The sequence below is a fragment of the Furipterus horrens genome, unplaced genomic scaffold (genome assembly GCF_987537825.1).
Source record: "Furipterus horrens unplaced genomic scaffold, mFurHor1.1.pri manual_scaffold_5, whole genome shotgun sequence".
Taxonomy (NCBI): Eukaryota; Metazoa; Chordata; class Mammalia; order Chiroptera; family Furipteridae; genus Furipterus; species Furipterus horrens.
In genome coordinates, this window is record NW_028327175.1 from 180,266,611 (window position 1) to 180,291,368 (window position 24,758).

Sequence of the window (24,758 nt, forward strand, 5' to 3'; positions counted from 1 at the left end):
TCTGAACCAGCTTAACTTCTTAGTTCTTACTCTCTGGAGCCAAGAAAGTTTCATCTTCTGCATCAGATAGTACTTCCTTTTATTTGTCTTATATTTATACCCTTGGGAAGTGCCTCCAAATTCTAGAGTACTCCAAGGCCTTGGCCACACACGTTACAGCAGAGATGTGGTCTCCTGGACCCTGGAGTCAGTGATTCTGTAGCCACGGGAGTAGGAGGTAAACATGGTACCTCTGGTTCCAGTGCATCCTGATGGGCACACTTGACTCCTGAGAGAGGGACTCAAAGCATCCCCAGATCAAAGAAGACCTGGCCTTTACCCTGAAGAACTGGATCTCCCTCAATCATCCTAAAACAGACACCCAAGTCTAAAGTAGGGCTGTCAAGGGAAGGTATAAGTTTTCTAGTTAAAAGGCAAAATTTGATTATAAGCCATTCAATTTAGATTCATCTGACATTTTCTTATGTTTCAACTCAGATTATGCATTTTGATGAGAAATATCAAAGGCAGTAATATCTAATGTTAATTTTGACTCCTGTTAAGGCAGTGTCTTCCAGCTTTCTTCAATGTAAAATTATTATTTTCTCTTTGTAATTAATACATACTCTGTGGGGAAATACTTTGAAACTATGTAAATATCCTGTAACTCATCAATCTTCAACCTACTAATTTTAGCATCCATTGATGGCTTTTGCCTTATGGGCGTCAAGTTGGGATTTGCTCATTTTATCATCCCTTCTGCATTTATTGGCATTCTCTTTAGGAAGAGCTTCCCTTGTTCCTCATTTATTTATTCATTTATGTTTATCAGTATAAACTCATGGATTATTTTCTTCTGTAGTTTATAATTTGCTAATATTATGATTTATTTTGTTACTAAATATTTTAGCTAGGTCATGAAAGATGAAGAAAGACTAAAGAATTGTTGTAGATTAAAAAGAGATGAAAGAAACATGAAAATAAATGCAATATGTGCATTTAATTAGAATTATATCCTGGGCCATAATTTTTTTATTTTGCTATAAAAGCTATTAGTGGAATAATTGGTGAAATTGTTATAAGGTCTGTTCATTAGATGGCAGTACTAAGTCCATAATAATTTTCTGACTTTGATAAAAGAATGTCCTTGTTTTCAAAAAATACACATTAAAGTATAGGAGTAAGAGGCATTTTGTCTGCAATTTACTCACAACCAGTTGTATATGTGTGTAGATAGAGAGAGAGAGAGAGAATGGTAAAGGAAAATCAAGCATGGTAAAATGTTCATATCTGGGAAGTCTGGGTGAATGTATATAAGAATTCTTTGTATGACTCTTGCAACTTTTCTTTAAGTCTACAAGTCCATCAAAAAATTTCAGTAGGGTGTGTTGGCCTCTTATAAGTAATTCCCTTTCAGAATTTTTCTTTTCAAATCTTGGGCTATATTTTTCCCACCACCTCATTTGTAAAGGGAATTACTTGGAGGAACAAGGGGCCATTGTGGCCTGATATTAGACACAAGCAACATCATACTTTTCCAAGGGGAAAACCAGCAAAGAAGAAAGCTTGTTACCTCAATTTCCCCATTCCATTCAATGAAGTCCAGGAAACGACTTTACTTCTCTTTAAACCAGATCTGTGGTTACCTATCCTAAGTATCTGAAAGACTCAGATCCAACTTTTCTGGTTCTGGAAAATGGTCAGGAAAACAAATTTCTGTCTGCTAAGAGCCCATTCCATTACACAGTTAGAGGCATTTTCCTAATGACATAGGCTGATTAAATTGTTGCACTTTTGGATGTCCACTAGATGGTACTCATTGCCATATCTTTTTCTCTTCTCTAATTCCCCAAATCTGTTACTGCTCAGAATGAACATTGCTCTGAACTGGCTGTCAACCCTGTATGGAGGCATAACATCTCTGAAAATTATCCATGACAGTAAAGACTATATATCATGAGAAAAATGGTTTCACCTGGTCAAATGCCCACTGACGCTCAGAACAGCTATTGTATGCTTGACATACCTATTTTATTTAATCCTACAGCAATCCTATATATTAGAGGCTATTAATATTATTCCATTTTCCAGTCTCCGCGAATTGAACTTCCTGACCACCAGTGCTTTTGATTTTGAAGCAGACCACTCACAAACATCCATTTCAACTCTGAGAGTGCCAGCAAAGGACTGAGGATCACATGGAGGGGGTTCCTGCAATGGACAGTGGCTGGCCTTCCTGGTTCCTTCCTTTAGAGCAGTGGAATTGCTCTTTGTGGTTCAAAATGGGACACTAGGCCAGAGAATGCATAGGACGGGAAGGAGTCAGAATCTGAGTCAGCATATGAGATGTCAGTATGTCAGTGTGTAAGTATATTTCTACCTTTTTATGTATTGAGGGCCTCATTCCAGGAAATTTTCAGACACTGGACAATAACTGCATGAGGATGCCATGAAGGAGATTCAGAGACCAGGCGATGGTTTCACCATCCAATACAGAACATCTTTTTTTTCTTCTATTGGACAGAAATTAAGTTCTAGACACACCAAAACATGCCTTTTAACCTTTGCCTCACATCATATTTACAGTTGCTGAATAATAACAATTATTTACTACTTATTGATACTTCTTATTCACCGGGCTTTGCATACATTGTCTCCCATAATCCTGGGAGAAAAAAAACCTCTCATAAAGTAGGAGCTACTATTAGCATTTTGTGGAGATAACTGAGCTACGGAATGTTATTAAATAACTTTTCCAAAGATCGTATAGCAAGCAGGTAGAATTTTATTTCAAACTCAGGTCTGCCTTACTCCAAAGACCATGAATTTAGCCATCGCTCTACATTACATTAATATATCACTTTGAGTAGGGACTCTGATGCTCCTTCAAAAAAATCAATCCAAATGGTCAGAATTATGCAAGTTTATAAGGTGTTCTTATAAGAAAACTCTATTTGAAGAATTTAATATCTGAATTGCAAAAGCGCTTGGTAAACTCAAAAGAGCACCATTTTAAAAGAAGTTTCAATTTGTTCATTCTGGATGTAAGTGGATAATTGTATAGAAATCTGTATCAAGAATCATATTCAGACACAGATGAGTCCCCAAAAGAAAAGAATCACACACATAAAAGTGTTACCTGGGTTATTTATAAAATAAAAAAATTGCAAACAAAACCTATATGTCCTACAGAGAGGCAATAGTTAAGTAAATTGTGATATCATTGAGCCACTTAATGGAATATGATACAGCCATTGAAATGGTAATAAAAACTATTCAAAATTGTTTCAGCACTATCATTACAATTTAATATTTTTTCAAATACTAGGAATATAAAAACTTGAAGGGAAAATGAACTTTTTAATGAAGGAGTAGTTTAATAAATAGCTTTTGTTTCTCTTCATTCCCCTGAAGTTCACTTAATTCTCTAATAATAATATAAAAATGAGCCCTGGCTGGTTTGGCTCAGTGGATTGACCGTTGGCCTGCGAGCTAAGTGTCGCTGGTTCGATCTTCCAGTCAGGGCACATCAGAGAAGGAAAACTCTGATTCCAAAAAACCTCCGCTGCCTTGCGGCATACCTCTTCAGGGGAAAGGCTAAGGGAGTAAACCCCGACAGAAAATCCGGAGCCGGAGTCCCTAAGGCGGTTTGACGTTGTAGTCAACACCAGCAACTCCTGCGGCGCACCTGAAGCCAAGCTGTATTGACTCCGTCTTTCCCTTGGACCCTTCAGCTGCGAAGAGAGGGGGCGTCTGCTGCATGGGCAACAGCAGACCCTCCATATCACCCTGCCCAGGCTCAGTAGCTTCAGCTTCACTGGAGAGGACACTCCAGCGTCATCGCAAGAGGTCGATTCAACACGGGAGGAGACAGATACCGTGTCACTCCCGAGTCGGACTGCACAACCATTCTCGGCGGTGCAGATAGACTCTTAAGAAGCTACACCATCGTCTCTCGAGACGGACGGCTGCCGACGAATATAAAAATAATAGAAGTTATTTTAAAAAATCTTTCTACTGATTTGTTTCCAAGTTACAGGCTGAAATGTCCAGGTGCTGGATGCTGTGCTGAACTTTGTGACTGCTTCCCTAAGATCATCTCTTGGTTAATCCCATGATTTTATTTGTGGTGTCACACCTCTGTGGATCATCTCATATATGATGCTAGAAGCTGAATCCAACCCTACCTAAATGCCCCTCCCTTGACACCATTACGAGTTCAGAGATGAGCATGTATGCAACCCATTTCAGACCAAGGAGTCATGAAGGGAGATTTCTGGAAGCTTTTAGGATCTTTTCTCTCATATTAGATATGAATGAGAAAGCCCCAGAGGATCAGCCTTAGATGAAGGTGATAGTGCAGCTGGTAGAGCTGAATAACAAACAGACCCGTCTTTTACGATGTCATTAAACCACTGAACTGATCAGCCCTGAACCCTGCCCTCCTTTGACTTTCATTACCTAAACTGGTCATTTTCAGCCTTTTTCATCTCATGGCACATAAGCTAATGACTAAAATACTGTGGCACACCAAAAAATATATATTTTGCTGATCTGACAAAAAATTAGCTATAATTTTGTTTCATTCACTCTGGACAGCTATTGTTGTGCTGGCTGTTGTCACTTTTTATTTGCCCGTCTAAGGGAAAAGAGGTCAGTGCCCCTGACTACATAGTCAGGTATTGCATGTTTTTAAATTTTCTTGTGGTCCACCAGTATGCTGTGGCACACCAGTTGAAAAGCACTGACATAAACAATAAATAGTTTATTTAAACAATAATATAGTTTAAGCTAGTTTTCACTAAGTTTTACTCCCTTGTAACATGGTTCTTAGTTTTATGAAAACCATGACATTTTCAGAAAGATTGCATTATTTCTAAGGGAAATGGAGCTTAAAAAGCTTCTGCTACTGTCTGAACACTTCTAGAGGGCAGTGGATCACTTTAGCATGTGTGCCAAAGTCTACATTAATTAAAGTTATCACCCTATATTAAATTATCACCCTATAATTAACATTATCATTATGTATTAAAGGAAACTTGGAGACCAAGCCAAATGATGATGATATAATATTATAGGAACATATCTACCATTAATTTCTCAAGGCTCGCCAAGCTTTATTTCTGGGTAAAGAAGATCTCTAGGATATAATGAAATATATATTCTAGAATATATACATATTGAATCTAGGTATGTATGTGTATATATGTGTTAATAAACTTTTAGATCCCTACTCCTAAAAATTGCCCTTATAGAATGAGGATTAATATGGATTTTAAGGGAGGCAGATATAAGAAGCAGACAAGAGAAATAGCTTCACTTTTTAACATTGCTTTTATCCATTGTATTTCATGTCTCTTATATGAAACCCAAGAAGGCCAATTCATCTCAGGGTTACCATCTCTCTAGTTTGTCTTTTCTCTTTTAATAAGGGTAAATGTGTGACCTGTGTTTTCTTCTTTGCTTTGGCTGCCAGGAGCCTCAGGCTTTGCTCTCATTGGCAATACTTATGTTTGTCTTAAGTTTTCTGGTGTAAGTTATCTTCCTCCACAATCTTTTCCACCTTCTTTTGCTATGTCTTTTTATTATAGTTTAATAGGCTATATTTTACTGTACTTGTGTTTTTTAATGTAAGTTGGCTCAGATCCCTTTACATAGGTGGGGCATAAATATATTGTTATTAAGGAAGTATGTCTATAATAGCTATTATTAGTCATCACCATCATGAGCTTGGATAATAACTTGATTTTATCCATTCCAGTGTTTATAGTAAGGATTGAATACTCTTGTCCTCTCTTTTGAACTGCTGGAAGACCTTCCCAGATCAGAGCAATAATAAGTCAGCGGTTGCTTTGTGCGTCTCCTTTCCCAGGTGATTTGGGCCATCATACGCTACCGAGCCCCTTCCCTGTTCCTAATTACTATTTAATGGAATGCAGAAGTTCTTTTCTAGCAGCCATCTCCTTAGGCAGGAATGAGATTTCTCTCAACCAACTGACAAAGAGCCTTCATAAGCTGGAGTGCTTCTGCCAGCAAGTGTACAATTCCCTCACATGTGTATACCATTCCTGTGAGGGAAACTCGGCCTTCAAGTTTTTGCCACTCAAAATCCAGTTAATTGCTCCTTCCTAAGCTTGACAAATCTGAGAAAAAGGATTGAGGATACTGCTTTAGAAACCTGGGGGTCTCTTTAACCCCCAACTGCAGCCCTGACAGCCATTCTGTGAATAGAACTTCCACTGTTCCACAGTCCTCCAGCTATTGAAGACCTGGAAGTTCCTTGGGCTTTACCAATTCTATAAATGTAAGGGCCTCTTCCTGAGCCCCTTTTATCATCCGGCTTGCTGAGAAGCTCTCCGAAACATCTCTACCTATTTCTTGGCACACGGTCCAGTTTGGCTTTGGTCATACAAATAATTTGGGTGATTCTACTTTCTAGTTGAATAAAATATAATGCTCTGAAACTGTCCCTTCTTAAGTCTCCCTGACAGTCTCTGATAATAGTTTCACAATAGCTTAGCTACACACTTTAATACCTACTTCTGGTGGAAAAGAATCAGGTCTCATCAGCTTCCCTATTAGGGAGGTTATAAATGCCTTGATTTCTCTGAGTTCCATTAATTTTTGCTGCTGTCAATCCAAACTATGGGCAAGATTTCTTATCCCTCTATCAGGCACAGGCTGCTAGTTATTCTTCAACACTTTTCCTCCCCTTTTTACAAAAGAATGTAATTTTATCAGAGAGCACATTTCTGCCCAACTAAAAACCATATTACCTAGCCTCCCTTTGTAGCTAGGTATAGTGATCCTTTGAGTAAATTCCGTCCAATGAAATATGAGTGGAGCGATATGCTTCCACTTACTATTCAGGTCCTTAAAAGGAAGGAACGTGCTTTCCCATCTTTTTTCCTACTTCCTGATAGCTGGTGTATGGACGTAAGAGCAGGACCTGGAGCATGAACTAGAAGCCATTTGTTGAGGATGGCAAAGCAATAAGGTAGAAGGAGCCTGATTGTGGAGCCTCATGTTAGTTCAGGACTTCTTATACCTGGATCTCAGATTACTATGTGAAAGAGAAATAAAATTCTATTTTATCACCATTATTCTAAATATCACTGTTATTGCAGCTAAATCAATATCCCAACTGAAGCATTTCATATAAATATATTTGTTATTAGATGGGTATTTTGCAAAAGGCACTTTTCTAAGAAAATTAAAGGAGGCATTGAGGGAAAAAGAGTCAAAGCCAACAAACTGATAACACAAAATTCCTATTTTAAGAAAGGTCAAATCTAATCACAGATATCTTGCTTCAAACCATGTAGTGGGTACACAGAACCCTTTTCTTTTTCTTTGTAGGAAGTCCCCAGTTAAGAAATTTTTTGTTTATTTTCTTCTTCTTGACAGAAAGGCTACGAGGCAATGGACCAGAAAGGAAAGAAGAGTCCAAACCTGTGGGCAGGTGTAGGTGAGAAGAAAGCAAAGTGCCTAGGAGAAAGAAGAGAAGACAGGAGGTGCTGGAGGAGGCAGTCCAGAACACAGAAGTATCCAGCAAGAAGCATTGTTCTGATTCTGGCCTTTACCTCCAGCTGGCTGGCAGGTCCTTGCAGCTATTTTTACGGATGACTTATTTCCCTCAAAGTGCATCAAGATATCCTCCTACACTGACTTTATTCCATTGGCCTTAACATCTTGGGAGAACCTCCTACACTGGTTTTATTAGCATCAGTTAACATTTCATCTCATAGACAGCATTCATGTGACTTCACACAGCTTTCCTGTGTAAACTAACCAAAGCCTCCTCTCTAAAATTTATTTATATTTACCTATGCCTAAGAAATGGCTAAAATGATATATACCAAAGTATGAACAGTGGTTAATAGCAGTGACCATTAACATTCTCTAAATTATTTAGCTTAAAAAAAAGGATTATGTATTAGTTAAAATTTTAATTAAAGATATTCCAGGGTTTGGGGGGAAGAGGTAGAATTACTTTTTAGTGGAATGAGGATATATTCTCTTTTGTATTTTTCCCTATGGCAAAGTCCCAATGCCTGCTAACTCATCCAACCCCTGCTTCCTTCAGGCTGAGAGCAAATAATTTAAAAACAAACAAGCAAGCAAATGACAATGACTTTAGGCCTCTCTGGCGATGACTTTGGGCTGCCTCATACTTGACTTGTTGTCTCCCTGATCATTTTGTCCCTCACATCTTGCCATGGTCCCAGAGCACCCCTCCACCATAGCATTCATCACACTGCATGTCACTGGTTTAACATGTCGGCCTCCATTGCTCCTTGAAGGCTTTGTGTCACATGCATTTCATAGCCTCTAATAGTTGGCTTAGGGCCTGACACATAGTGGGACTTCATAAATGTTTGAATGAATAACTCTGTGAATACTCAAAATCTTGTGTTTAGTTTGAACCTTTTGCTAATAAACTCTTATAATCTCATCTGTCCTTTTCTTCCATGCTGTGAAATAATCTGATTTGACCAGATCAGACTCATTCTCAAAGCCAGTGGTTCTCAGAACATTTTGTCCTCGGAACACCTTTGTAACTCTTAAAAATTATTGAGTGCTCCAAAAACATTTTGTTTATTTGGGCGATAGCTATCAATAATTACCTTATAGAAATTAAAACTAAGAAAAATTTAAGTATTTATTTATGCATTTAAAAATACTAATGATAATAAATCCAATACACGTAAACATAAATAATGTTTTTATGAAATTCAACTATATTTTCTAAAACAAAACAAAACAAGTAGGTGAAAAAACTAACATTGTTTTTATTTTTGCAAGTCTCTTTAATGTCTGGCTTAATAGAAGAAACTTAGATTTTCATCTCTGCTTTTGCAATGTGTTGAAATATGTTGTTTTGGTTGAAGTATATGAAGAAATAATGACCTGTGAAAATATGTAGTTGGGAAAGGGAAAGTCTCACACACTACCTAAAACAGTATCAGGAAGCTCCAGGGGCCCTTGGAACATACCTTTGAGAACCATTGCACCATGCCTTATTTCTGGAACTAGAAACTCTGCCCAGTCCTGGAATAAGCCTGAACTTAAAAACCTAGTCTTTCTGCTGCCACCACCCAATCACATAAAGAGATCTCTAGGGAACACAATTTTTGTTGACTTAGATCTGACACTTGTTTTTGACTAACTTTTGGCATCTAAATCCAAAAATGATGCAGTTTTTCTCTATCACATCAACTTTTTAAAGTACGGGATACCCTCCCTTTGTCCCAAAAATCATACGAAATGTACATACTAAGGAAAATAAAGAAAAACTTACCTGAATATACTATTTATTTATAGTTATTTTATTCATATAAAGGCTATACATTATTATTGTAAGTCAAATTGTGTACAAGTAGTAAAGTTCTGCTACCAGACATACATATTAAGGTGTTTTATCTTTTCAAAGAACAGGCTAGGAAATGCCAAAATGAGACACTTGAAACAGTCTCCCTCAGTTGGCAAAGCTTTAACAAATTGCTTCATGAGACCCAGTTTTATGTGCAGAGCTGGGAATAGAATGTTCTTTCTCTCAACAAGTGGCTCATGTAGAATGTTTGGATCACCAGAGTTGAGGACAGATCTTGGAGGCCAATTCGATTCCACCCAATGCTTCTCATGAGCTCTGCTCTTCCACATACACAGAAAACTGGGATACTTGGTGTATCTGCATTGCTGACCAAGAAGGAAGCAGACCATTTTAAGGTCAACACAGATGAGCCAATTGTGTTTGTGATATTGCAACAGATCAATGACTCTCTTTATGTCTTCATATTCTTCACAAAAACAAACTGAATGGCCAATTGGGACTGCACCAAATAAATTGCCATTGTGGACGAGGACACACTTCAAATCCCACTTTGAGCCATCGATGAACAGTTGCCATTCAGTTGCATTTTAGATTGGAATTCCCAATTCCTCCATTAAACCATGTATGTGATGGCAACACACAAAGCCACCATCACTTCAAAAGTACTGCAGAAATGCAATGCACTTTCTCTTGATCGAAAGTAAGATGCCTTCACTCCTTTTTCAAGCAAGTCTTTCTTGTGCCGCCTTGATGCTAGGAGTTCTGAAGCCTTTTTGGATAGTCCCAAATCTCATGCCAAATTGTTTGACTCATGCTGATCAAATCCCTTATGGACTGAATCATATTCAATTTCAAAATCTTCATCGTTGCTCTCACTTAGTTCTTCACCATACTCCTGTTTTTCAAAAGAGGGTAGTTCAATGAAAACTGGCACTGGAATTTCAGCTGAATGAGGCACTGGGTGTATAGCTGATGGTAGACTAGGATACTCTATTTTACACTTATTTTTCTTGCTATATCCTGACGTTTTCACTATACAAAAGTAACAGTCACTTGAATGATCTCTGGGCTCTCGTCAAACCATAGGTATACCAAATGGCAATTTATCACGTGTTCCCTTCGTCCACATCTGTAAACTCTCAACACACTGGTTGCACATCTTGTGAGGGACCCAAGACTTGTCTTGATCACCAAGTTTTACTTTAAAATATGTAAAATAGCTTTGCCTAACAAATATGCTGACGTTTGTCCTTTGACTGGGAATGGTGAAACGGCCACAGATATAACAAAATGAATCAGGGTTGTTTAGGCACTCATGATGAGAAATAGCACAGGCAGACATGATCTGAAGGAAAGGAAATAAGTATGTATGTAAATAAAAAAAATTCTGCTAACTCCTTGTATACAGGCAAGAACTCAGACTATACTTCAGAATACAAGTCACTATATAGAGTGGCACACAACCTCTCACTACACTGTCTCACGTGTAACTGAATAGCCTAGACAAGTATGAACCTGTCGCTGGTCTCCAAGGTCGTCCCCCACCCCTCCTCACTCCCCACTCGAAGGAGGTTTGCTCTCAGCCAATAGGAGAGCTTTAGTGCTTCCCTCAATCCAGGCTGGATCCACCCTAGAGTGGTCGCATTAAGAAAAGCTGTACAGAAAAACGTGACGTGATAGAAGAAAACTAACTGCAGTTTTGAAATTACCATGCCTATTTAAGTCTAAAACAGCTGAAAACTCGAACTAAACAGGAATTATGTTAAAAATTGTCCCCCTGTGATATCAGGTGTCATTCCATATCAAGGTATACATTTTAAAAATATTAAAATGTAAAGTTTAACCCACTGGAAGACAGATCTGTTTGAAAGCATCTGGATAATGTTTATCAAGGATCAGAAAACTTAGCCCTCTAGAAGTGATTGTCAAAGATTAGGAATGACAATAAGATGACAAGTCAATGCCTTTCCTAGCATGCTCAGTTACCCATGGCCCATCCAGACACATAGAGTTACATAGTCCTTTTAGTACAAGGGTGAAGTGATCTGAGCCAGCTCAACCTTACTAATAGGGATTTAATGGATGGTACCATAGGCATAATTTCTATTTAATATTGACAGTATTTGAATTATTTTCAGAAGGAAGGATTAATGTGATTCCACTTGAATATCAGTTGGTGCTACTATGTTTTTATTCTCAGTCTGAGTGTGAAAAATGGGGTTGATTTTTGCTTCCTTAAATATCTGTGGGCTCTTGTATATTAGGTGGGTTACACTCTTATCTACTTTTCCATGGAAAATTGAGGAGATCGTAATGCCCAATCTATAAAGAAAATCTAAAGGGAGATAACGTTGTTGTATGTCACCATGAAGGGCATATTATTTTGTATTAGTGTAACGGTGGAATATTATGAATTTTAGCTACTTTTACCATTTAATCTTCAAGAAAAATATGGTGGCAGTTTATTAAAATTCCTATGTATCTTCATAATAGACATAGGTAAAACTTATGAACATTAGTTGATGTGGTTGAAATAAAAAAGTGATCAGAAATATCTGAAAAAATACAGACAACTCATTTCTAAGAACATAAAATGCTTGTACATCTGTATTTGTGAAATACCTAGCCTCCATTCTGGAACAAACAAAACACAGCTATTATATTATTATATTAGAAAAACAGGAATGCTTCTTGAATGTTTGTAATGTATATTTTGACAAATACACAGGAGATTTGTCATGATTTATTTAAACTATGTGTGAACTTAATATTATTTTCATTAATAAAGCTGAATGAATTTTTTAAAAAGTAATAGGGATTTAGGCCACATCAGCAGAGTTTAAACTGTATTTTCTGTAGCAGAATTTCCTACTGTCCCAGAGTTCCCAGGACCTGGATTGTCCAATGCTGAAGCGACAGCCTGACATTTAGTTTTCTCCCATGTGGGATTGTCACTGGTCTCTAGGATCACAGTGGTACATTTAAGTGCCAGATCTTGGAATCAGAGAAAGAGTTTTTACCATCAACTATGCTTTGATCAAGTACAGGACAGGCTGCATTAGCTAACGAAGTTTAGATAGTCTAGATTCTGTAGATGAGATGAGGTGGGGGGCACTGCCAGTTTAAGTGGCCAGAGAGAGAACATGCAGCTCCCTCTATTCATAAGACATGAGTCTGAGTACTGACTCTGAATGACTCTGAGAAAATCATATATACTCTGAACTTCTTGATTATAGGAAATTGCTCATGGGTAAGTTGGAAAAATATCTGACAGGCTACTGGGAAACATTGGATGCAAAACCTCTGAACACTATGAAATGTGGAACAAAGTAAGAGATTATGATAATACTGACCATAACATAAGGGGACAATTTTTTTTTTTTATTTTTTTATTTTTTGGTTTTTCAATTACAGTTGTCCCCTTTTCCCCTAATTTCTCTCCCCCACCCAACCCACCCCCTCTCCCGCAATCATATCCCTCCCCGTTGTCCATGTCCATGAGTCTTTTATACGGGTTCTTTGACTAATCCCTTCCCTTACTTATCTCCCTTCTCTCCCTCTCCCCTCCCCCCTATTGACTGCTATTCTACTCTTTGTTCTATTTAGTTCCTTTGTTTGTGTTGTTCTTTAGTTTCCTGTATTAGGTGATATCATATGGTATTTTTCTTTCTTTGCCTGGCTTATTTCACTAAGCATAATTCTCTCTAGTTCCATCCATGTTGTTGCAAATGGCAGGAGTTCCTTCTTTCTCTCTGCTACATAGTATTCCATTGTGTAAATGTACCACAGTTTTTTGATCCACTCATCTACAGATGGGCACTTAGGTTGTTTCCAGCACTTAGCTATTGTAAACAGTGCTGCAATGAACATAGGGGTGCATAAGTTCTTTTGAATTGGTGTTTCAAGATTCTTCGGGTATAATCCTAGTAGTGGAGTCGCTGGTTCAAAAGGCAGTTCCATTTTTAGTCTTTTGAGGTAATTCCATACTGTTCTCCATAGTGGCTGCACCAGTCTGCATTCCCACCAACAGTGCAGTAGGGTTCCCGTTTCTCCACATCCTCGCCAGCACTTGTTGCTTGTTGATTTGTTGATGATGGCCATTCTGACTGGTGTAAAGTGGTATCTCATTGTGGTTTTTATTTGCATCTCCCTGATGGCTAATGATGTTGAGCATTTTTTCATGTGTCTATGGACCTTCTGTATGTCCTCTTCGGAGAAGTGTTTGTTCAGGTCCCTTGCCCATTTTTTAATTGGGTTGTTTGTTTTCTTGATGTTTAGTCGTATCAGCAAGGGGACAATTTTTAACATAATTTCTGTTGAGTTCGAGTTTTCAGCTGTTTTAGACTTAAATAGGCATGGTGGTTTCAAAACTACAGTTAGTTTTCTTCTATCACATCACATTTTTCTGTACAGATTATCTTAATGCCACCGCTCTAGGCTGGATCCAGCCTGGATGGAGGGAAGCACTAGTGCTCTCCTACTGGCTGAGAAAAAACCTCCCTCAAGTGGGGACGGGTGGGAGTCGACCTTGGAGACCAGCAACAGGTTCATACTTGTCTAGGCTATTCAGTTACACATGAGACAGTGTGGTGAGAGGTTGTGTGCCGCTCTGTATAGTGAATCATATTCTGAAGTGTAGTCTGAGTCTTGTCTGTATACAAGGCGTTAGCAGAATTTATTTTTTTATTTACATACATATTTATTTCCTTTCCTTCAGATCATGTCTGCCTGTGCTATTTCTCATCATGAGTGCCTAAACAACCCTGATTCATTTTGTTATATCTGTGGCCGTTTCACCATTCCCAAAGGACAAACGTCAGCGGATTTGTTAGGCAAAGCTATTTTACATATTTTAAAGTAAAACTTGGTGATCAAGACAAGTTTTGGGCCCCTCACAAGATGCGCAACCAGTGTGTCGAGAGTTTATGGATGTGGACAAAGGGAACGCGTGATAAATTGCCATTTGGTATACCTATGGTTTGGCGAGAGCCCAGAAGATCATTCGAGTGACTGTTACTTTTGTATAGTGAAGACGTCAGGATAGAATAAGAAAAATAAATATAAAATAGAGTATCCTAGTCTGCCAACAGCTATACATTCAGTGCCTCATTCAGCTGAAATCCCAGTGCCAGCTTTCATTGAACTACCCTCTTTTGAAAAACAGGAGTATGTTGAAGAACTAAGTGAGAGAAACGATGAAGATTTTGAAATTGAACATGATTCAGTTCGTAAGGGATTTGATCAGCATAAGTTGAATGATTTGGCACGAGATTCGGGACTATCCAAAAAGGCTTCAGAACTCCTAGCATCAAGACTGCACAAGAAAAACTTGCTTGAAAAAGGAGTGAAGACATCCTACTTTCGATCAAGAGAAAGTGCATTTCTGCAGTATTTTGAAGTGATGGTGGCTTTGTGTATTGCCATCACATACATGGTTTAATGGAGGAATTGGGAATTCCAATCTAAAATGCAACTGAATGGCGACTGTTCATCAATAGCTCAAAGTGGGATTTGAAGTGTGTCCTCGTCCACAATGGCAATTTATTTGGTGCAGTCCCAATTGGCCATTCAGTTTGTTTTTGTGAAGAATATGAAGACATAAAGAGAGTCATTGATCTGTTGCAATATCACAAACACAATTGGCTCATCTGTGTTGACCTTAAAATGGTCTGCTTCCTTCTTGGTCAGCAATGCAGATACACCAAGTATCCCAGTTTTCTGTGTATGTGGAAGAGCAGAGCTCGTGAAAAGCATTGGGTGGAATCGAATTGGCCTCCAAGATCTGTCCTCAACTCTGGTGATCCAAACATTCTACATGAGCCACTTGTTGAGTGAAAGAACATTCTATTCCTACCTCTGCACATAAAACTGGGTCTTATGAAGCAATTTGTTAAAGCTTTGCCAACTGGAGGAGATTGTTTCAAGTGTCTCATTTTGGCATTTCCTAGCCTGTTGTTTGAAAAGATAAAACACCTTAATATGTATGTCTGGTAGCAGAACTTTACTACTTGTACACAATTTGACTTACAATAATAATATATAGCCTTTATGTGAATAAAATAACTATAAATAAACAGTATATTCAGGTAAGTTTTTCTTTATTTTCCTTAGTATGTACATTTCGTATAATTTTTGGGACAAAGGGAGGATATCCTGTACCTTAAAAAGTTAATGTGATAGAGAAAAACTGCATCATTTTTGGATTTAGATGCCAAAAGTTAGTCAAAAACAAGTGTCAGATCTAACTCAACAAAAATTGTGTTCCCCAGTGTATTTATTGAAAGCCCAATATGCTAGGCACTATACTAAGTATCTTATTTGTTTTCCATCAGTCTCACAAAGGCAGAGATTTTTCTCATTTGGTATATAAGGAAATAAAGATTTCCAGAGTATCTTGACCTATCTTGCCAAAGGCATGTGACTGATAACTACTTGTACTATCATATAAACTAAGTCATCTTTCTCCATCACCATTGTGCCTTCACTAATGTCATAGTTCTATGTGACCAATTATTTTCTGCCACCATTATGTGGCCATACCACATAAGAAATAGGAGCTCACCCACAATTTCCTGAACTTCCAATATTTCTGTTCTACTCCTTTGTCAATTTCTCAGTTGAGAAAGACAACTTCTATGGAGGGTCCTCAAAAATTAAACATAGAGCTACCTTTCTGCTCAGTGAAAGAAAACATCAGCAATATGAAAAAGGAACCAACCACCTGGGAACACATATTTACCAATGGTACCTCAGACAAGGGTTTGATCTCCAAAATATATAAAGAACTTATACAACTCAACACCAAGAAGACAGACAATCCAATTAAACAATGGGCAAAGGACCTGAACAGACACGTCTCCAAGGAGGACATAGAGAGGGCCCATAGGCATATGAAACAATGCTCAACATCTCTAGCCATCAGAGAGATGCGAATTAAAACCACAACGAGATACCACCTCACAGCAGTCAGAATGGGAGTCATTAACAAATCAACAAACAAGTGCTGGCAAAGATGTGGAGAAAAGGGAACCCTAGTGCACTGTTGGTGGGAATGCAGACTGGTGCACCCACTGTGGAAAACAGTATGGAATTTCCTCAAAATTCTAAAAATGGAACTGCCTTTTGATCCAGCAATTCCATTGCTAAGATTATCTGTGAAGAATTCTGAAACAGCAATTCAGAAGAACCTTTGCACCCCTATGTTCATAACAGCACTGTTTACAATAGCCAAGTGCTAGAAACAGTGTAAGAGCCCATCTGTAGATGAGTGGATCAAAAAACTGTGGTACATTTACACAATGGAATACTATGTAGTAGAAAGAAAGAAGAAACTCCTACTTTTTGTGATAACATGGATGGAACTGGAAAGTATTATGCTTAGTGAAATAAGCCAGTCTGCGAAAGACAAACACCATAGGATCTCACCTAATACAGGAACTTAATGAACAATACAAATGAGCAAAATAGAACCAGAGGCATGTAAACAAGGAACAGACTGACAGTGACCAGAAGGGTTGGGGGATGGAGGAAAGAAGAGGGTCTAGTCTAGGAACTAGTACAAATGATCCATGGACATGGACAACTGGGTGGGGATTGACTGAGGGAGAGCAATGGGGGTGGGACGGGAATGGTACAACTGTAATAGAGAAACAATAAAATAATAATAATAATAGAACTACCATATGATCCAGCAATTCCACTTCTGGATAGTTATTCTAAGAAAATAAAATTACTACTTGAAATGATATCTGCACCCTTATGTTCACTGCAGCATTATTTACAATAACTAAGACCTGGAAACAACCTATGTATCCATAAACACACAAATGCATGAAGAAAATATGCTGTATATAAGTGTAATTGAGTATTATTCGGTCATCAAAAAAGGAAGTCCTGCCATTTTCAACAACAGGGCTGGACCCTGAGGGCATTAGGCTAAGTAAAATAAGTCAGACAGAGAAAGACAGATATTGTATAATTTCACTTAGATGTGGAACCTAAAAGAACACCAGACTCACAGATACAGAGAACAGATTGGTGGTTGTCAGAGGCTGGGGGTGATGGCGTTGGGTGAAATAGTGAAGATGGACAAAAGATACAAACTTCCAGTTATAAAATAAATAAGTCCTAGAGATGTAATGTACAGCATAGTGGCTGTAGTTACAATGCTGTATTATATATTTGAAAGTTGCTAAGAGAGTAAATTTTTTAAAAAGATTTTGTTTATTTAGTTTTTAGAGAAAGGGGAAAGGAGGGAGAAAGAAAGGAAAAGAAACATAGGTATGTGAAAAAACATCAATCAACCTCTCACATGCCCCCAAATGTGGACTGGCCCGCAGCCCAGGATGTGCCCTGTGGGAATTGAACTGGCAACCTTTCGGTCTGTAGGTCAGTGCTCAGTCCACTGAGCCACACCAGCCAGGGAAAGTGCTGGAAACAGCCTAGTGCCCATCAGTGGATAAGTGGATCAAAAAACTGGTACATTCACACAATGGAATACTGTGCAGCAGAAAGGAAGAAGGAACTCCTACCTTTTGCGACAACATGGATAGTTAACATCTATCATCACGCATATTGTAATTATGTGTGCTGATAGATGTTAACTTCTTATGGTAATCATTTTCCAATATACACACATATTAAATCATATTTGTACACTTAAAACTAATATGATATTATTTGTCAGTTACATCTCAATTTTTTTTTAAAAGAAAGATATCTTCTGGATCTCTAAGCTTACTTCAACCTCTCTTGTTAATGCAAGATTCCACAATCTATGGACAGAACCTTAAAATCCACTAAAAGAAAGCATTGTGATCAGACGCAGGCATTTCCTTACAACCAGTGATGAGTAAAGAGCATCCTGTTGATGTTAACTGGCATGTAGGTACAAGTTATCAAAGACTAAGGGTCTCTGCCCCCTCCCCAACTCCATGGTGACCAGACCCAGCCTTGTCCTGGCTCAGAGCTACTCCTATACAGGGCCAGTCCCAGGTGCACCTATTGAGATAACAATACTGTCTCCTAAAACAAACAGCTATTGTTTCCACACAAAGACCTTCAATGTTTCCTCCATCAACAAAAGGCTACAGCCATCCTGCCAAGAAGACAAAGGGCTGGAAGCTGTTTTATAAATATCATGTTGGTGAGAGGGGAGGGGTGGAGGCAGAAAGATAATTCTCCAGCACTTTCTCTGCCTAGGAACAGGAGCAACTCCACCCATGAGGGGCCATTCTGAATTACCGATCATTTCTCAACTATTTATAATGACAATAATAACAGCTTCCTAATCTGTGGACCAGAAAGAATAATATCTATCCCTTACAGGGCTGCTATCAGGATCAAATTAGATAATAGGTGTGAAAGCTCTCTGTAAGGTTTAAAGAGTTGCACAACTCATATGTTTATTATGAGAAGATTGATGGTTCACCATGTTGCCTGCATTTATTTTTTTAAAAAAGCTCTATTTTAGCCATATGAGACTCTAAACAGCCCTGGTGTCTAGGTTCACCCATTCCTAGAATATAGCATAAGGGAGAAAAAATGTGGGCAGTATGGCTGACCACTATAGTTCTCAAGGGCTCATCCCTCATGCAGGTGATGTCTAACTTCGCTGGCTATTCTTTTTAGCCCCAAGAACACAGGTCCTGAAAATGAACCCCCTGGTGGTTGGTCCCTGACCTAGGGTTAATGTTCCAGCCTTCATCCCCCAACTACTCCGTTGCCCCTCTTAAAACATATATTTCTTATGCAATTAACACAAAAATAAGTACACATAATAAATTAAAACATGAAAGAAGTGTCTATCCTCACTAGTGAACAGGACAAATAAATTAAGGCAAGTTGTACCATTTTATGTCTATTTAATAATTAAAATTATGAATGAGAATAACCAATGTTGGTGAGGTTGTGACAAAATTGGAGTAATCTTACAGTATGAGCAGCATAATGAATTTGTATGATCCCTTACAGAGGCAAAATGACAACACATAGAAAGTACTGAGAAGATATTTCTATCTTCTGGCCTCATAATCTCCCTCCCTAGAAATTTCCAAGGAAATAGTTCAACAAAATTGGGGGGGGGGGCAGCAAGAATAGAGATATTTACCAATAATAGGCAAATGTTGAAATAACAAGAGATATGTTTTAGTTAATTGTGGTGTGACTGTGATCATTAAAATGAAAATATAAAAACTACCTACAAACGTGAAGAAATGTTATGATATAATTGTAAATGAAAGTTTAACATATCATACAACTAGATAAAATATGTAAATATATGGATAAGGAGTGGTAATGTGAAAAATACACATAAAATATCTTTGGTGTTGTGGTGAGTTATAGGTGAATTGTATTTCAAGATGTTCTTTAATGTTTACATCAGCTTTTAAAAGCAGCAATACAAAGAAATAAAAGTAATCAGCTAGTTGAATTCTATCAAGATTCTGCTTCTGTTAGGGTAGGGCTGGGAGTTATCCTTGCTGAGATGTGGATGGCTGTTGAAAATTAAAGTGTAACACATCTTGAAGCAAAGAGGCTGTAGTAGACTCTAGTGGATAAAAGCCTCAGAGTTTGAGTCAAGCCAACAGTCACTAAATTGTTTTCCTGCTTCTGCCACTTATTTGCTGTGTGGCCTTTTGCAAGGTATTTGACATTTCTAAACATTTCCTGAGTTGTAAAACAGGAGTGATAACAGAACCAATTTCATGGACTCATCGGGAGTAATGGATGAGATCATGTAGACAGTATAGTATTAGTCACATTGAAAAATTATTCAATAAAGGTTTGTTGTTTGTGCCATTAATAATGATGATGGTTGTGGTTGTGGTGGTAAACTGAGGTTTTCCAGAGAAAATGCCTTAACTTAAAGGTCTAATGTCAGAAGTGAATGCTGCTCAAATGACACTGTCCCTATATGTGGAGCTAATTAAAAACCTTGAAAGGTATTTTTAAAATAGACTTTACCTTTTAGAATGGTTTTGATTCAAGGCAAAATTTAGTGGAAGGTACAGCGATTTCCTAAATATGCTTTGCCCCTATATAACACAGCCTCCTCTAATATTCAAACCCCACACCAGAGGGGGTACATTTGTTATTACTGATGAACCTACATTGGCACATCATTATCACCTGAAGTCCATAGTTTACACCAGGGTTCACTCTTAATGTTGAATATTCTATGGGTTTTGACAAAAGTTCAACATGTATAGTGTCATCCAAGTAGCCGCCCTGCAGACTTGCATCTCTATCCTCAGGTAGAAGAGTTTCCTCAGCATGCTTTGTTAGCATACAACTAACAAAGTTAGGTGGGTCTAGTTAAGTGCTTCTTAACCTTTTCTGCATTATTGCCCAACCCAGGAGCCTCTTTATACATTTTATTTTTATTTTCATTAATTTTTAGAAATTTAATCTTTATTGTATTTTTTCCCCATTACCATTTAGTCCCCTTACATCCCCCTCCCCCCAGCTATCACCACGCTGTTGTTCATGTCCAGGAGTCCTTTTTCCCTTTTGGCTCAATTCCTCCACCCCCTAACCTCCCCCACTAGCTGTCATTACACGTTTTCTTTTCAATCATCCCCACTCCAATTAAATGTTAATGGCACATATGTATTCTATATTTGCTTATGTACTGTGGCCCTTTAGAGGGCCAAAAACTATTGTAAAACCTGTCTTTTGCCCTTGAAGAAACTGCTTTTGCCCCCTATATCAGCCTCACTAGAATGCATAGTTTACTTGCAGATGGCCAGAGTTCAGGGAAGCTGACAGGGTGATAAGATGCCAGCGATGTGAGGTCAGGACCTTGGAGAGCACCAAAGTAGCCCTACTGTGACCATGGCAAAGGCTAGATGTTGTCTGAAGATCTGCCAGAAAAAAGGAAAAGGCCTGCAGAGGAGCAGGGCTAGGAAACTAGTGCTAGTAGTCTTTTACTGAATGTTATAGGGACTATCAGATGTGAAAGCCTCCGATTTCTTTTTCACAAGTTCTTGAGAGGGCTGGCACTTTGTGGACCTGGAATTCTCAAAGTCAAAGAAAGTGAATGACACATCTTCAGGTAACTTAATGGTTTCAAGGTCTTTACTAAGAGACCAACTCCATAGGAGTTGGAGGTTTTCAGAGGCTTAGCAGTATCAAGTTAATTCTCCATCACTCTCCATTACTTGTTGGGTTCGTGACACTGCAGTATAGCTGTATAGTGTCTGTTGTGAGTTGAAAATAATAGGTATTATTTATCATGTGCTAGGCACTGGACTAAGCATATTAGTGGGCTATTGTATTTAACCTTTACTGCAATGTTGTCAGGTGGGTATGATAACTATCCAAGGTTAAGAGAGGTTAGCAAATTTGCCCCAGATCACACAGCAGACAACTGGAAGTGCCAGACCTTGAATGCATTAGGGCTTCAGAGAGTAACATGGAAGTAGATGGCTCAAGAGAGAAAACTCTAAAAGGAGAAGGCAAGCCCCTGAAAGGCCCAAGAATCAGTCACCTCTGTATACCTCAGTCCAAAGTATGGCACAGAGGACGAGGCTCTATAGATGGATGGAAATAGAGCTACCCAGCAGTTGGCTGGCTTCCCCATAAAATAGTGAGATCCCCACGGATACTCCCCAGAATAGGGTCCATTTGACACTTGATAGAACACTATAAGAGGGATCATAGAGAATGGATTTTTGCATCCTTAAACTTGAGGACCTTTAACTCTTAAGGATTCTGTAATTATTGGACTGAATATATGACTCAGACTTTGGGAAATCACAGACAACCTAGCATTCAGCAGTGCATTGAGATCTCAAAAAGTGGAGAACATGGGTAGATAGGACCTCTGGGCTTTCAGAACCCATGCTTCCACCCCTTCCAAGCCATTACAGAGGAATCAGAAGTGGTTCACCATAACTCTGAGGAGCTAGAAACCTCCCAATCTTGCTCCAAAGGCTAATCTGGAAATATAGACATTCAAATCATTTATAGAGAATGTCTCTGCCTGTGAGTTTCAGCTGCTGTCATGGGATCTGAAAAAAAAGAGGAACACTCCTTCCTAGAAGATGGTGAAAACAAAAAATTAGTATGTTAGCAAATCAATTTCTCACAATCATTTGCTGAAAAGAATCAAATGGGCCCCACAAAATGTACACTGCGTTGCATGATCTCTTCTCAGTTCATGCTGATGGCCCATGGTAAACATCCAGAACTGCCCCCTCTTTTCCCACGGAGTGAGTCCCAACAGAGTACAGCCAGATGCAAGTGCTTTCTGCTCAACTTTCCTAGAGGGAAAACACATATGCAGGTGCCTCACAAAAATAACACAATTTTCCATCAACACTTACATCTGATAACATTATCAGACTGTCAGATTCCACTTTCAAAAGAGTCATGCATCCTAAAAAGAACAGAGCCTTCTATGGGGCGTAAGTCCACCTAGTAAGGGAGACACCTTAATGGTATGACCCAGGCTGCAGCTTTGCATCAACACACACATACAATACACTTCTATGAAACTAGCCAAACCACACCTGTTGTGCAAGCTTTTAAAGAGGGAATTACCTGAGTATAAAGCACCCTTATCTATCCATAGGCCTTATAGAATCTGTTAGGTCCAACTTTATTATTATCTACACTTCTTTGCTTCTATCTTTTTGTGGTTCACCATTCTACCTTTTTCACTTGCTTCTCTCAACATAGAGACCAAATCTTCCAAGTTTGTGTCTATAGCTAGAGCTTCACATGTTCCCTCAATGCCTGCAGCATGGAGGTCCCTCACATGGGACAACCTTCACTGCATTGACCATCACCACATCATTTGCATCTCCAACTCTTTTTTGGGGGGAACTGAGCCCTGAGACCTGCTGAATCTTTTTTTTTTCCTGCCCCTGAAGAAATATAGAACAGACATAGTATAATAACTATGTGAAACCTACCAAAGTATATTTTTCCAAACAGAAAGGAGTGGCCTTCCACTCTACAGAATGGGAAAAACTTCCACTTGCCAAAAGAAAACAGTGACTGCTGAGTATGTGTCAGGAACCTGAATTTAAAAACTGAGTTCCCCTTGTAACTCTGGACAAAGCAACTTCTATTAACAGCTTTTTAACAATCTGCCTTCTTCTCCCAAACTATCTTAAGCTGAAAAGGCAACAAATAGAATTTTATTATTGATATCAAGATCCCAGGACACAGCCTGTTCACACAGATGGGTGCTGTTTCCACAGATGTTGCCTGCAGAAATATGTGCACAGATGTTGTACACACAGATGCTTCTGACAGCTGTTACTGTACACAGAGACAGATGTTACTCACAGAGACAGATGTCCACCAGGAACACGATGTACACCAAAAGCTCCCGCAGGGTGGTCTTGACATAAAGTTCCCGGTTCTCAGCTGTGTTCTCAGTCAGAGTTGTTCCCCAAAGTCCTAAGGGGTGTTGGAGAGGTGCCGAGGATCTCCAATAGCAGGGTCCCTCCCAGTTATTCCCACCCATCAGGCCCTTAATTTTACTCCCATTTCCACTCCAGCCCCTTTCCTCACCCATCACCCTATCCCTTGGCTGAATCTAGCTACTCTGCCCATGGCTGCTCTCCTCTATCCAAGTCCCTGAAGACAGGCATGGATAAGAGGCACTTGTCCCAGGTGGGACAGTCTAGAGTATCATCACATCCATGTCTCTCCTCAAACTAGCTCCCAGATACCCTTCTGGGAGACATAGACTGGCTTCTGTGTTCCAGGGCACACAGCTCTACCACAGGCAATTCACAAACCTCAAAGAGACATTGAGATTCCTCCTCTTCTTCAAGTCAGATACCCTCCCCCACTGCCAAAAAGAAGCTTTTGGTGACCCCTTCTCCTGACTCCAGTATCCTAGGAGAACCCTCCCCTCACCAGCTACCTCTGATGCCTCGGCAAATCTGGAGGCAGCAGCTGGACACCTGGATCCTGTGTGCCCTCTCCTGAGGTCTTTCTTCAGGCTTCTTGGGCTGGGGCTGCGGGGGGACCGAACTGGAGATGGTGCAGATCCTCACAGTCCCATGTGTGTCGGGGGGGCCACTGTAGGTGGGGTTGTCCCAGCCTTCGCTCCCCAGATTTTGCAGCTCCTGTCCCTCAGGACTTTCCACAGTACTCATGGGGAATAAGATGGGGGACCTGACACCTCAGGTATCCACTCTCACCTGGAGAAAGAGGGAGCAAAGGCCCAGCCCAGCCTAGACAGCAGAGGACAAAGGGAGTCTGGGACAGCTGGTCTTGCACAGCCTCCTGCCTTTTGTAGGGGGAACCTGTGCCCACTTGGGGGAGGGAACAGATGAGGAGGAGCGGGGTGGGGAAGGACCATCGATTCTGTCAGGGGCTCTCTTTCTCTCCCTCCTGCTGCATGTCCCAGGTGAGAAAAAGGAAGGGACGGGATAGAACTGTGAGGCAGGGGTTTGACCAGGGAAAAGGGGGAGAAAAGGGG

General features: G+C 39.3%; 1 protein-coding gene across 1 annotated transcript in view; it reads right to left on the reverse strand.

Moving 5' to 3' along the window:
- PKD2L1 (polycystin 2 like 1, transient receptor potential cation channel) overlaps nucleotides 1-24,432 on the reverse strand; it is a 32,653-nt gene extending 8,221 nt beyond the window's left edge. The window contains 4 exon segments of the mRNA XM_090279530.1: nucleotides 23,612-23,754; nucleotides 23,840-23,847; nucleotides 24,001-24,047; nucleotides 24,198-24,432. Of these exon segments, the coding sequence (XP_090135656.1) occupies nucleotides 23,612-23,754; nucleotides 23,840-23,847; nucleotides 24,001-24,047; nucleotides 24,198-24,432 (433 nt within the window).
- Between the last annotated feature and the right edge of the window lie 326 nt (nucleotides 24,433-24,758).